The sequence below is a fragment of the Lissotriton vulgaris genome, chromosome 7, assembly GCF_964263255.1.
Source record: "Lissotriton vulgaris chromosome 7, aLisVul1.2, whole genome shotgun sequence".
Taxonomy (NCBI): Eukaryota; Metazoa; Chordata; class Amphibia; order Caudata; family Salamandridae; genus Lissotriton; species Lissotriton vulgaris.
Window position 1 is genome coordinate 176,249,037 of NC_141695.1, and position 14,429 is coordinate 176,263,465.

The 14,429-nt window shown below is 48.0% G+C and overlaps 1 protein-coding gene across 2 annotated transcripts in view; it reads right to left on the reverse strand.

The window, feature by feature from the left end:
• Positions 1-14,429, reverse strand: part of LOC147701127 (uncharacterized) — a 208,286-nt gene that overhangs the window by 120,119 nt on the left and 73,738 nt on the right. For both annotated transcript variants that reach the window (XM_086929894.1, XM_086929893.1), the window contains exon 5: positions 4,115-4,262. In XM_086929894.1, coding sequence (XP_086786020.1) covers positions 4,115-4,262 — 148 coding nt within the window. The remainder of the gene's footprint in view (positions 1-4,114; positions 4,263-14,429) is intronic.

Here is a 14,429-nt window from a genome sequence, read left to right on the forward strand (position 1 = left end):
ATGAAACCAGACACATTGAAACTAATATGTTAGTTGTTATATTTACAAGTATTTTTTCACACGCAAATGGCAGTGTTTAACTAAACACTACAGGAATCGTGTTGGATTGAACTCTGCTGTATCCATTTACTTAAATGTTTATTTGTGCCCTACACTTGACATTACAGCAAGAATGAACACACATCATATATACACATCTTGTGCCAGTGCTGTACACTACAATGAGACGGCCAGCCTTTCAGAGGTGCAGGACTCGCAGTGGACTATATTTTCTTGCGAAACAAGCTGTATCCTCAGAGCTCGCAGACTTGTTATCCAAGAATTCCCAAACTACTATCACTGAATCAGAATTTCCAAGGTTCGACTCAATTGCTAGGGAGAAAGTAGTTAGTGGGTAAGGCAATTGGGTTCTAAGGACATTGCAGAGAGAACTAGCAGATATGTTCTCCAAGGGCCTGTAATGGCTGGGTTAGTGGAGATATTCCCCTAAACCCACCTTCAACAAACCAGGGCACAATTCCCGCCTGGATTATATACTGGTGGAAACGTCTGAATGGGCCAGAATTGTAGATTTTAAGGTTTTCCCGCATGATGATAGCGACCATAACGCGTTGAGCCTAAAAATTTCCGTCCCCGGTGTTACATTTTCTACGCAGGGAGGTGATGACCCCATGAACCCGAGCATGATTTTATCTAGTAACCGGCGCAGAGTCCGATGGTCTAAAACTGTAGGAAGTCCTATGGATCTCCAGAGGCTCTATGCAATGACTGTTCCAGTCTTGCAAAAAGTTGAAACTCATTCACCAACTCCCATCAGAGGAGAGCCACAGAGATCTTGGTTCAATTAATTTGGAGTAGTGTAGTAACCTAGCTGAGGTGCTGAATCCTATGCAGAGGGCAAAGAAAGGGAAGGGGATGCGCGCCTCATGGTATAATGCTGCCTGCAGGAAGGCTAAAACCGACCTACTTGAGGCCATGAAGCAACATGATAACATTTCACTGGTCAGAGCTAAGAGGAAGGAGTATAAATACCTTATTTCTAATGCCAAGATAGAATGGGATGAAGACAACTGGACAGACATGACGGCCGCTCTCAAGTTTCGAGACACCCGGAAATTCTGGCAGATCATCAAAAATGTTAAATGTCGTATACTTGTAAAGCGCACAGCTGCCCCAGCAAAGGGGCGTCCCAGCGCTGTATACCGCTGGGGAACCCATCCTGGCTTTCCCTGTGAGATGGTCCCTCCTGGGCATCTCCAAGGTGAAGACAAGCATCCCCGGCGCTGATGGGGCCGTTAGTAGAGATTAAGCAAGCTATTGCCCAGAGTTGCTGAGTGGGACCCATGGTTGGAGTAGGCACCGAGGCGAGAATTATCGAGTCCGCTCACCATGGCCCAAGACCCTGCCGCATCGGGAATCGAACCCTGGTCCTGGGTCGAACTGGTCCTGGGTCGACCTCTGCTTCCGGGTCTGCCGCCTCTAACCAGTGAGCCACACCACTCTACTTGTGTACGTCCGAACCCACTCTGGCAGTAGAGGCAAATATTGCACATAGTGCATGGGAGGATCACTTTAGATCTTTGTATGCCCAAGTCACTGTAGATCCCTCTGGTGACCAGGTATGACCCCTGCGCCATTTCCTGAAACGGATAAATTCACCCTGGCAGAGGTTGGGGCAGCCATCGCCAGACTCGCTGCAGAAAAAGCCCCAGGGTTGGATAAACTCCCTGGTGACCTATTTAAAAACAACCCCATTGTCTGGGTTCCTTACCTACAGGTCTTATTTAACGCAATTCTTGGAGGAATGATGGTGCCTATTACTTGGCTGGGGGCAGAGATTGTTCCCATTTTCAAGAAGGGTTCACCTCTGCTCCCAGTCAACTACAGGCCCATCAGTCTAATAGACGTCCCCCAAAAGATCTTTGCTAGGCTGATCTTGGATCGCCTCTTAGAATGGATGCTAGACCACTCAGTCCTGAGCCCCAATCAAGCAGGGTTCAGGAACAAAGTATCCACTATAGATCAAATCTTTCGTCTTACCACCCTGTTCTGGAAAACGGTACAGTTGGAGGGTGGCAGCCTCTACACTGTATTCGTTGACCTACGAGCAGCTTTTGATCTTGTACCTCGTAGTAAACTTTGGTCTGTGCTCTCCGGCCAGGGGGTCCCGCAACATCTCAAACATGGTTGTAAGACTACACACTGACAACTATGCACAGGTCAGATGTGGCAGGGAGGGAATACTGTCCAACAGATTCCCCGTTGGCAGGGGGGTAAGACAGGGTTGTGTGCTTGCACCGACCCTGTTCTGCCTCTATGTCAACGGGGTAATCGCCCACTTGAATGGGGTTGAAAATAGGGACACCCCTAAACTCGGAGGCAGCAGGGTGCCGGCGATTATGTTTGCAGACGACACCCTGCTGCTGTCCAAGTCGCCAAATGGGTTACAGTGAGTTCTCAATGGTTTCGAGGCATTTTGTAAAGATCATGGCCTCGAGATCAATGCACTGAAGACAAAATATATGGTCTTCAACCCACCATCTAAAACTCGCTCTAATCCGTATATTGGTGCCAATAGGTTAGAGAGGGTCCGAACCTTCGAGTACTTGGGGATTACTCTAAATGAAAAAATGTCGTGGGGGCACCAAAGGGAGAAGTCACAGTTAAAACTGGCTCAAATAGCAGGCGGAATTATCAAGCTAGTTACTAAAAATAAATCTTCCTCTAAGCCGGTTGGTCCCCCATTAGAGATCTATAGAGCACAGGCTAGGGGTGCTGTCATGTATGGAAGTGAACTCTGGGGCTACACGTGTAATCAAGATTTAGTGGCAATAGAGAATAAATTAATTAGACATCTCCTATCACTTCCCCCTAGCACTCCCCTGTTGCCAATGAGACTGGACTTGGGCTTGAGACCCCTTGACGAAGATATTGGACTACGGCCCTTAATATTCTGGCGCAGGATATGGACTGTACCTGAGCTAGTTAACTATAGGCAAGAACTCCAAGAAATTCTTACTCTACCAAATGTTGGGAAAATTCCCCGATTAATATACATAAAGACAGAACTAGGGAAACTAGGGTTACCCACTTTATGGTCTGACCCATTGTCATCATGTTCCCGGGTCACGCAGAAACAGCTTATTAATCATTACCGGGAAAGCAAACTTGCTACACATCTGCAAAGAACAGGCCTAGGTACTTTAACGATATCATTCTTAAATACTAAGGACATCTACAGGTTTGAAACTGTTTTAGATGTTATATTGCCAACTACCATTAGGAAACTGTATCTTCAATGGAGGTATGGCAGTTTGCCGATATGGACGTATACCTGTAAATGGGCTGAATCTTCCCCGACCCATTGCCCAGGTTGCAAATCTGAACAGGAAACTGATTTGCACATATTGTTTTTTTGCAATGCATACGCGCAGGAGGAGGAAATGGATTGTTCCAGTGTGTAAAGATCTGGGGTTCTCCCACTGCTTGCATGCATATAGGGTGTTTAAGACCGATCTGTCTGGGCATATAGTTTTCGCTTTAGCTAAATATTTGGGGATTTTTGGCTCAAGAGAAGACACTTTTTAGTTGGAGATGTATGACAATTGTCAAAATACAATTTTATAACAATGACAATGTTTGTATGTTAAAGGCCGGGTCCTATTCTTATTCCTGTGTATTGGCTTTATACGTTCTAATGTTTTATTATTTTAACATTTTAACTACAATGTTTTTAATGTATGTACCTGTATCTTTTCTGGCATATGGCGCCGAAATAAAGATCTTGATGATCATGATGAGATATGTTAGAAGTGTTTACAAAACACTAAACTTGAGAGGTATTCCAGGTACTGACACATTTATTCAATAAACAATAAGGATAGTACACGGTTGTTCATTTCTAAATATCACCAAATTTTCAACTTGATGTTCCGGAGTCCGGTATCCCACATTATCTACACAACCCTGAAAAGAAATACTAAACTGTTTGCAGTGTAAATGGTAGCCAGCTTTGAAAATGGAAAAAGTGAACCCCTGTGTGTGGACAGCATACAGGATTTGAAGGGGTTTATTACCTTCACCCTTCCAAAACCAGCATAAATAATAAACAAACCTGCTCATCAGATGCAAGGTTTGAGAACATTGGGATGATCTCACTCTTGACATGTTCCAGTTCCAATACTTTTGCAAATTCTCCCAGCTTAGAAGCTGCTGCTCGGCGCACCATGGGAGTATCATCAGAGCACAGGTTACGGAAATGCCTGCAATGAAGAGACTATTTTTGTTTTTATTGCTCAATATTCCAATACAACTGTATATGTTTTATGCTAATTCCACTATGATATACAGTGTAATATATTAAATACATAACAGGTAACAATATAGCCATCTCAGTTTCTTTGTTCAACCTTATGGTTTATTATAGGACTACAAATACTCAATAAAAAATAGGACCAAATTACGCACATGGGAGGGAGGGAGGGAGTGAGTGTGCGTGCGTGTGTGTGTGTGTGTTCACTGAAAAACCATAGATTTCACACACGTTATATTTAGGAATTAGCATTTAAAAAACCTTGCAAATTCACTGAAAAAACCATAGGTTTCACACATGTTATAGTTAGCTGGACATTTCACTCATACAAAACCATTGAAATTCCCCCGTTATAGTTAGTTCAGCTAACTATAACTCGTGTGCCCGCAATGCACTGCTGAGAACGTCACATATTACATCACTCATGACATGGTCAGTGACATCACTCAAGACATCACTGATGACATCTCAAATGAGATCACTGATGACATCACTGATGACATCATCCTTGTGAAAGAGTGGCAGACCTCTCACCATAATATAACCTTTGATACATACATTCAAAAATAGAAACTACAATTTTGAAAAGAATGGAGATACCAATACCAGTTACAACAACCTGTTCAGTAATTCCACCATCTACATGCACATCCACTCATTCACCAACAGTTCTATATAGTCACTCATACATGTACTCACTCATTATATGTAGTCATACACCTATACATCCTGTTACACACCGATACTCATCCATACAGTTACTCACACACATACTCACATGCAAATCAACTATCAAACATCCATTTACTTGCTTATACAGCTATACCCCCAGAGTCAGCCGCTTCGGTGCTTTCTCCCGTTAGCGCTCTGCTCACGCTGGTGTGCTTACGCTCTGCACTCACCTTTGGAGTTTGTTGGTGGCGCGAGCGTTTATTCCTCGTCTGTTTGTGCCCTCGTTCTCCCGTTATTCAAAGGGCTGCCTTTTTCCTGTTCTCAACACCGCAGCGCGTTTCCTGCTGCCTTGTCTGTCCCTGGATACACCCTCTGCCTTCGGGAGACTTTACTCGTCTTAGTCACGCCCCAGGGAGTGGTTTTTGGCCTCCTGTCCCTCCCTCACAGCCCTTGTTAACCCTCGGATGCCTTCCCTTTTTCTAGGGATTTTCATAATGGAATTAGACAGCTCTCCAGAGCAAGTCTAGGATATTGAAGAGGGCGAAGTCTTCAAGAAGGATTTAAACAAATTTATAAATACTTCTGTAGAAAACGTTGTTGAAGTCTCCATGAAACGCATGTCTAAGAGTATGGAAAATACCATGATAAGCCTAGTGTCCAAGGCACTGGCCCAGTCTGCGGGGAAAAGCAGAAAAAGAAAGGTGGTTTCCTCTGCTTCTATACGAGCTTCAAAGACTGCGTCTGGGTTGTCTAGCGAGGCTCCCTCGCATCCGAATAAGGACTTCGTGCCTCCCAGGCCTCCTATGATGGAGGGGTTTGTTGGTACAGAGGGCAAGCGAAAAGAAAGTGAAGCACGCAGAGTCGCTAAAACAAAAATTGGTTATTTCCACCATTCTGGACACGGATGACGATGACAATATGCCTGACGCAGATGATTTATTTAATGTTTTTATTTTTCTGAACCCCCCCCCCGTAAAAAAGCCAAGTCCGATTCTTTCTCCTTCGAGCCAGTTTTTGACTCTGAAGGGCTCCCTATATTTGACCCCTCGTCCATTCGCCATCCAAATTCTACTGAATGGTTGCCCGCTTCTCATGTGGGAGAGTATATATCGGCCAGACTTCACCTTCCTTTAGAGTCCACTGTTAGGTCTAGACTAAAATCTGAGTGTCCCAAAGCTTCTCTGCCGGAAAAAATTACTCTTGTTCCTGCAAATGACCAGCCATTACTTACCTTCTTATCAAAATTTGGAAAAGATCCGCAGAAGGGAGTTGACAAGGCCTAGTCTACTTGCCAGGACAAACATCTGGACGTAGTGGGTCCACTAGCACGCATTTTTTACATGGCCGAGTCAGCCCGTCTTGATGGTTCTGACCACTCAGCGGAGGATGTGTCCATGTGGGCTCAACGTGCTTTTTGTTTGTTGGGAAATGCCAATGCCGCCATCACGCACGAACTGCGCAAAGGCCTTCTCATTAAACTGGATCCCAAAATAGCCAATCTTGCCCTTTGCACCCTGGTTCCAAAGCTAATGGACTCCTTTTCGGAGAGAATCTTATCCATGACCTCAGTTGTTTTGTCTTAACTTTTGCTTCTCTAGATAAGGCGCAACAATCAATAAAGAAAGTCTTCGCTCCTCTGGTTTTTGGACGGGGTCGGGGCAGAGGCAGGGGTCGCTCTTCTGGCCGTCCCTACAACAACATAGGCTCCAGGGGTTCCCTACAACAATTCACAGGAATACAAACCCCAGTTCTACCCTCAGTGGGGTAGAGGTTTCCGAGGCAGAGGGCAGAAGAACTACCGTAACAACAACTCCGACCAACAAGGTAAGACTTTCTCCTCCTCCTCCGGTAGGGGGTCGTCTAAAACTGTTCTTACCATTTATTTTATTTATTTATTTAGGCGATTTCTAGAGCGCCTGGTGACCCAAGGGCATCCCCGCGCTGTGTGACTTGAAATCCTATTGAGGGGGGGGAGAGGAGGTAAGGTGACCGAAGGGTGTTATTTGGGAAACAGATGGGTCTTAAGTTTTTTACGAAAGGCAAGGTAGTTGGATTCCAGTCTGAGGGCGCGAGGGAGTGCGTTCCAGGCCTTAGCCGCTTGAACGGAGAATTGTCGACCTCCTGTGCGGGCTCTTTTGAATCTGGGGGTGCTGACTAGATTCTCATTTTGAGATCGTAGTGATCTGGTTGCTGTGTAAGGTGTGATCATTTTACTAAGGATCGCTGGACCAGATCCGTTGTAGAGCTTATGTGTTATACACATTGCTTTAAAGTGCACCCTTTGGCGTACAGGGAGCCAGTGCAGGGATTTGAGGGCTGGTTTGGCCGATAATCTGGAGGGGGTGTTGGTAATTATGCGAGCTGCCGCGTTCTGTGTCCGCTGGAGTTTCGTGATGGTAGACTCGGGGGCTCCTAGGTAGACCAGATTGCTATAGTCCAGACGGGACAACACTAGTCCCTGGATAAGGAGCTTTCTGGACATGGGTGGAAGTAAGGGCAGGATTTTACGGGTCGTGCGCATAAGCCCAAAGCATGTGCCCGAGGTTTTGGTTGCCTGGGTTTTCATCGTAAGCTGTGGCTCAAGCCACACCCCGAGTGTCTTGATTTCAGGTTTAGGGGGGGGAATTTCTCCAAACACATCGGGCCAAAGTGTGGGGGGGATGGTTGTCCATTGGTTGCCAAGTAGCATTACTTCTGTCTTTGTCCCATTCAGTTTAAGTGAGGAGTCGTTCATCCAGTTGTGTATACCTATGAGGCAGTTGGTCAGGTTTTCAGGATGGTCAATCAGCTGGGACAAGGAGACGACTAGTTGGGTGTCGTCAGCGTAACTCACCATTTTGATGTTAAATGGTGTTACCACGTCCTCAAGGGGGGCCATATAGACATTAAAAAGCGTCGGGCTTAGGGAAGAGCCCTGGGGGACGCCGCTGGTGAGTGGGAGGGTGGATGAGTGGTGGTTGTCGTCCCACACTTGAAAAGTGCGTCCTGTCAGAAAGGATTCAATCCATTTGATTGCTGTCCCGGTGAGTCCTGCATTTGCCAGTCTATGCAGAAGGACACGGTGGTTGACCGTGTCAAAGGCTGCACTTAGATCCAGGAGGATCACTGCCACTGATCCTCCTGAATCCAGTAAGCCCCTTGCCTCTTCAATGACTGCGAGGAGTGCGGTGTCCGTTCCATGTCCTGGGCGAAATCCGGTTTGGGATTGTCGGAGCAGGTTATTTGTTTCAAGGAACTGGGAGAGTTGGATGTTTACCAGTTTCTCGGTGACTTTGCTAATGCCAGGGAGTAGGGATATTGGTCTATAGTTGGACAAGTCCGATGGATCTAGCTGGGGTTTTTTTAAGAGTGCCTTAACCACAGCACTCTTCCAGCTGTCGGGAACAGTTCCGTGGGTGAGCGAGCAATTAATGATGTCCGTAATAGTTGGTACTATTACTGAGGCTATGGTTTTGAGGAACCTAATAGGGGCTGGGTCCAAAGGGGATCCACTTTTCATTTTTGTTAGGGTTCGCTCAACCTCTAAGGGAGTGACAGGTCGGAAAGTCTGAAGCAAGGGACGACAGGTGCTTTCAGTCTGTTCGAGGGGGGTGCGGCTTTCCGTGGGGCTAGGGGAGCCGGGGGATGGGAGGGAGGCCAGGATGCGGGTGATTTTATCGTTGAAGAAGTTAGCTAGCTCATTACTTCTATCAACTTTGGGGGTGTTGGAGGGGGAAGTGGTGGGGACCTTGAGCAGCTCTTTGACGATTAAAAAGGATTCACGAGCTGAATTGGATGCTTCTTGTATACGTGTGTCATAGTATGACGCTTTGGCTGATTTAATGGCCTCTTTGTAAAGTTTGACCGTAGACTGGTAGGCTTCTTTGTTGGCATGTTGCCAGGTCTTTCTCCAGAGTCGTTCGGCTCTTTTGCAGTTTTTACGAAGCGTTCTTAGGTCTGCGGAATACCATGGTGCTGAGCCATGTTTGCCGTTTTTATCTTCCCTGTTTCTGAGTGGGAGTACTAGGTCTAGGGAGGCTGTAATCCAGTCCCTGAATCTTCTGTCCGCCGTAGTTGGATCTTCGGCGTGAGCAGGGATGTTTTTTTCAAGGGTCTGAGCCCAATCGTCCGTGGAGAGTCTAGACCAGGTCCTATCCTTACTGAAGGTGGGGGGAGTACGGTTTTTCGTAAAGGTTCCTGGTAGTTGGAAAGGAACTAGGAAGTGGTCTGTCCAAGGGAGGGGGAGGGCCTCCTTTGCTAGCATCAAGGGCGAGCTGGTAAACACAGGGTCTAATAGGTGGCCCTTGGTGTGGGTGGCTCCGGTGTTTAGTAAGCGGATATCAAAGGCTGCTAGATCATGGATTAAATCAATGGCTACCGAGTCGGCCGGGTCTTCTAGATGGATGTTCAAGTCCCCAACTATCATATAGTTTGATAGGGAGTGGGCCTGAGTTGTGACTAGGTCCAGAAGAGAGCAGGCGAAGGGGCCTGGGGTGCCGGGGGGGCGATAAACGAGAAGTCCTGTTAGGGAAGTGGTTGGGTTGAGTGTGATGGTAAAATACAGACTTTCTGCATCGGTAATGTGTGCGTCATGGGTTTTGCAGAGGAGGTGTTCTCGATGAATGATAGCTACCCCGCCTCCTCTGCCTAGAGGGCGGGGTAGGAATTGAATACAGTAGCCCTGTGGTGTTGCAAGTACCATGTCAGATTGTGAATGAGGGCCAAGCCATGTTTCCGTGAGGAAGAGTATATCAATTCCCTGATCTTCTATGATGTCGGTAATCTGAGTCGCATGTTTTGGGAGGGAACGACAATTTAGAGAGGCAAGGTTGAGGGTGGCGGGTTTCCTGGGTTTAATGGGTAGCGAGAGCTGCACTGGTTTGCATAAGGAGCAACGAGTGAAAGGTCCCTTGAGATTATGGATGTAACCACAGGAGGGTGGGGGAGGTCTGAGGCTCAATAGATCTCTGCGGGAGTACTTTATAGTTGGATGAAGGGATTCGTGCAGGGGTTCTGGCCCTAGGCCCGGTCGTGCGCGGACGGGCGCAGACGGGCTTGCCTTAGGCGCGCCTTCGGCGCGCAAACGGCGCTCCCGCTGCGCTCGTCCGCTGCGCTGGTGGGGGCGGCACATTTGTCGTGAATGGTAGAGGGCGTGGCCTCGCAGGGGGCGTGGCTACACCTTGCCGCGCTGGCGGTGATGGCGTTTTCCGAGTTGCTCTGGGGCTCTGGCTGGCGCTAGAGGCAGCGTTTCACCAGGTGAGCTCGTGAGGATTACGTGATTAAAAGCAATTGACAATTTTTAAAATCAGACAAAACAAATGCGTGAGCGAGTGGCTAACCTCCGGCTTCCGCCTCAGAGGGAGTTTCAGGTCTTATGATTCGTTGCGCTATGTAGCGTTTTTTTATAGTGGATCCTGGGTGGGCGTGGCCTCGCAGGGGGCGTGGCTACACCTTGCCGCGCTGGCGGTGATGGCGTTTTCCGAGTTGCTCTGGGGCTCTGGCTGGCGCTAGAGGCAGCGTTTCACCAGGTGAGCTCGTGAGGATTACGTGATTAAAAGCAATTGACAATTTTTAAAATCAGACAAAACAAATGCGTGGGCGAGTGGCTAACCTCCGGCTTCCGCCTCAGAGGGAGTTTCAGGTCTTATGATTCGTTGCGCTATGTAGCGTTTTTTTATAGTGGTTCCTGGGTGGGCGTGGCCTCGCAGGGGGCGTGGCTACACCTTGCCGCGCTGGCGGTGATGGCGTTTTCCGAGTTGCTCTGGGGCTCTGGCTGGCGCTAGAGGCAGCGTTTCACCAGGTGAGCTCGTGAGGATTACGTGATTAAAAGCAATTGACAATTTTTAAAATCAGACAAAACAAATGCGTGAGCGAGTGGCTAACCTCTGGCTTCCGCCTCAGAGGGAGTTTCAGGTCTTATGATTCGTTGCGCTATGTAGCGTTTTTTTATAGTGGTTCCTGGGTGGGCAAGGCCTCGCAGGGGGCGTGGCTACACCTTGCCGCGCTGGCGGTGATGGCGTTTTCCGAGTTGCTCTGGGGCTCTGGCTGGCGCTAGAGGCAGCGTTTCACCAGGTGAGCTCGTGAGGATTACGTGATTAAAAGCAATTGACAATTTTTAAAATCAGACAAAACAAATGCGTGGGCGAGTGGCTAACCTCCGGCTTCCGCCTCAGAGGGAGTTTCAGGTCTTACGATTCGTTGCGCTATGTAGCGTTTTTTTATAGTGGTTCCTGGGTGGGCGTGGCCTCGCAGGGGGCGTGGCTACACCTTGCCGCGCTGGCGGTGATGGCGTTTTCCGAGTTGCTCTGGGGCTCTGGCTGGCGCTAGAGGCAGCGTTTCACCAGGTGAGCTCGTGAGGATTACGTGATTAAAAGCAATTGACAATTTTTAAAATCAGACAAAACAAATGCGTGAGCGAGTGGCTAACCTCCGGCTTCCGCCTCAGAGGGAGTTTCAGGTCTTATGATGAATGAACTATGGTGAAAATGGTGAACTATCAGCACAGATCCTTGGGTTCTCAACACGGTTCAGGGTTATCTTATAGAGCTCTATTCGCCGCCTATCCAGACTTCTTTTCCCCCTCCTCTAGTTTTCTCCTCTGACATGGCTCTTCTAATCTCAGACAAAATACAGTCCCTTCTTCAAAACAAGCCATCCAGATTTGTGGAAGTTGAAGAAATTGATGTACATAAACAGCATTCATTTCCCTTCTTCTCCCACTCCTCTCCCTGTGAGCACCATGAATACCGTAAAACTATTGACCGTATCGCTCTGCCAGTAAGAGCCCATACCCCTATGCATATGTACAGCCATTCTAGGCACCATGGCCCTTTACCCATTGGAATCCCCGGCTTCCCTCCTGCGCGTATCCTAAACCCCCTCTCTCATGCATAGGCCATGAAACCCTCTCCCCCTGTGCGACCCTGCTGCGAAAGGCAACTCTCCTGCTTGACCCGCACAAAACCCCCCCATTCCCTCTTGAAGAGGCATCCTTCGCCTTAGCTGACGTAGCCCTCCCCAGCTGCACCTGACTGCCCCCGCTCTCTCTTGTACTGGTCGTAAGATCTCTCTCTCTCTCTCTATGTGACTCTGTCCCCGTGTCCACCCTGGCTCTCCCTCCCTTCTCCTCACATGGGCAAGCCGTAAAACTTCTTCTGCAAGATCCTGTCCTTGAGAGTCATGGCCGCGCCTGACCAACACCTCCTTTCTTTCCATGAATGCCCCTCTGTTGACAAGCCTTCCCTCCGCGCTCGATTGTCCACGCGGCATGACTACCACTCCTTTGATGACCCCTTCCCCCGAGTCCGGCTGACCACACATGTCCGAGGCCATCGCCTAAGCCAGGAGATACCATTTACTGCCCTTATTGTATAAAGTCACTCCTCTTCAAAGGACCCACTATTGATCCTAGCCACCCCACCCCCTGGGCTATGATCAGGCGCACACATCCTAAACAGTTGACGGAACACTCAGCTGCGTGATTGCCCTCCCCTCTTATCAGCAGGTCAAGGGTTCCTATTGTGAACATATGTGGGGTAGGATTGACACGAGGATTATAGGGATGTCTTTCTTTTGCGTCACACTGTCCTGATTGTACTATCAAGTGTTTTGTAAGGTATAAAAGAAAGAGTCTCAGCTCACTTGTTAGAGCACCTCCCGAAAGACACTGTGTTTCGTGTCCGAAATGACTGGTTCTCCTCATGAGAATTAAACTCTGTTCTTGATTCCTGCTTCCAGCGCCCGTCTCTTTATTTGGTAATTATTCAACATGGGAACTAAGAGGCGGTTTGCGCCAGCGGCCTGGGCATCGATAGAATTATGGGCTCATGTTCCACAATTGGCGTCCCAACGCGGGGTCCATCAGTGACATAAGGTTCGGTAAGAGAGATCCAGACGAAGAAGTGAACATCTAAATGATCGGGGTATGCCTGCCTTGAGAGGGCCCTCGCCCGGCTGCCGATCGAAAGAACTTCACCAATTCTGAACGGACCTCTCTTGAGTGACCTATTGTCCTGACTGGAATCCCACAGGAATGCTACATGGAGTAAGAGAACGATCGGGCGCTGGAGGAGGGAGATGAAGAACTGTCCGTATGGTCCGGTCCGGGTAAGATTAAGTAGGGTGTTTTTACGCCTGATTGGTAGGGTGGTTCTATCCACCTGATTGATTGATTGTTTGTATTGAAATCGGTATTTGTATACTGATATTGTTGGTATTGGTTCATTTAGCTTTGAATGCTACTTGACATATTGGTTCTCTTTTGAGAACGAGACATTCTCTGTTTGCAAACAGCGGCGAATAGGAACGTCGTCCCTCTTTGCAGATAGAGAAGGGTAGGTAATGCAGACTTTTGTCCCCGTTGTAATCCGTCATGCCTACTTTTCTCCCCACTGGATTGTTTGAAATCGATTAATAATCGATTGTTGCTCTTTGAGATCTTCCCTGTCTACAAACTGAGACGAGTAGAAATATTCTGTCTTCCTTTCTGGATAGCGAAGGGCAGGTAATGCAGACGTTTGTCCCCGTTGTAATCCGTCATGCCTGTTTTTCTCCCCACTGATTGGTTGGTTGCCTGGACATTGTTGTTCCAGGAATTGTTTCGTTTGAGGTATTTTCTGCCTGCAAACAACGTGGAGTAGAAATATTCTATCTAGTCTTTGCAAGTAGTAAAGGGTAGGTTATGCCCCTTTGTGAATTCGTCAGTCCTACCCACTCCCCACTGTTTGGTTATTTGGGGGGTAGCTCGCTTGGTCCGCCCAGGAGACTACCCTTATGGAGGACATATGCTCCCCGCTCATGGGCCATTTAGTGGAAGTAGACCATCTGGTCCGTCCAGGAGGCTACCCTAGTAAATGGAAGTACATCGCTCGGTCTGTCCAGGATGATACCCTAATGAAGGAATATATGTTCCCCTTTTGATCGATAATCTCGTTCCACCCCGGACCATTTATTGGAGGGAACTCGTCTGGTCCGTCCAGAGGTACCCCCTAGTGAAAAGGACACATAAAAAATATGAAGTGATCACCGTTCCCTACTAACAGAAAACTTTAGCTCGAAACACGCTAAGGAAGAGAAAGAAAAATAAAAAGAAATCAGGCCAAGTCAGTAACCCCCTGATGAGCTTTTGACTTCACTAAAAATAAGAAACATTAGAAATAGTTTGTAATAAGAAATATAAAATGGCGAAAAGTTTGGCAGCAAAGATAGCCACGAGGTAGCTAGGCTCTACTGCCTATTCCTGCTCCCAACATGTCTGCCTCATTGCCCGCCACGCCCAAATAACGGTCACATGAAATAGAAACAACTCAATAGGTACCTACCCCCATTCCGGAAGCTCCCGAAGTGCAACAGGTCCGCGGTTACGCCCATCCGGAAGGCGAGGCCTCGAGGCACGAGGGGCTCGCCTGGCCGCGGTCAGTAGGAGATGATGTTGGGCAGGCGGTCCAAAGAATGACAAGGACCTCTC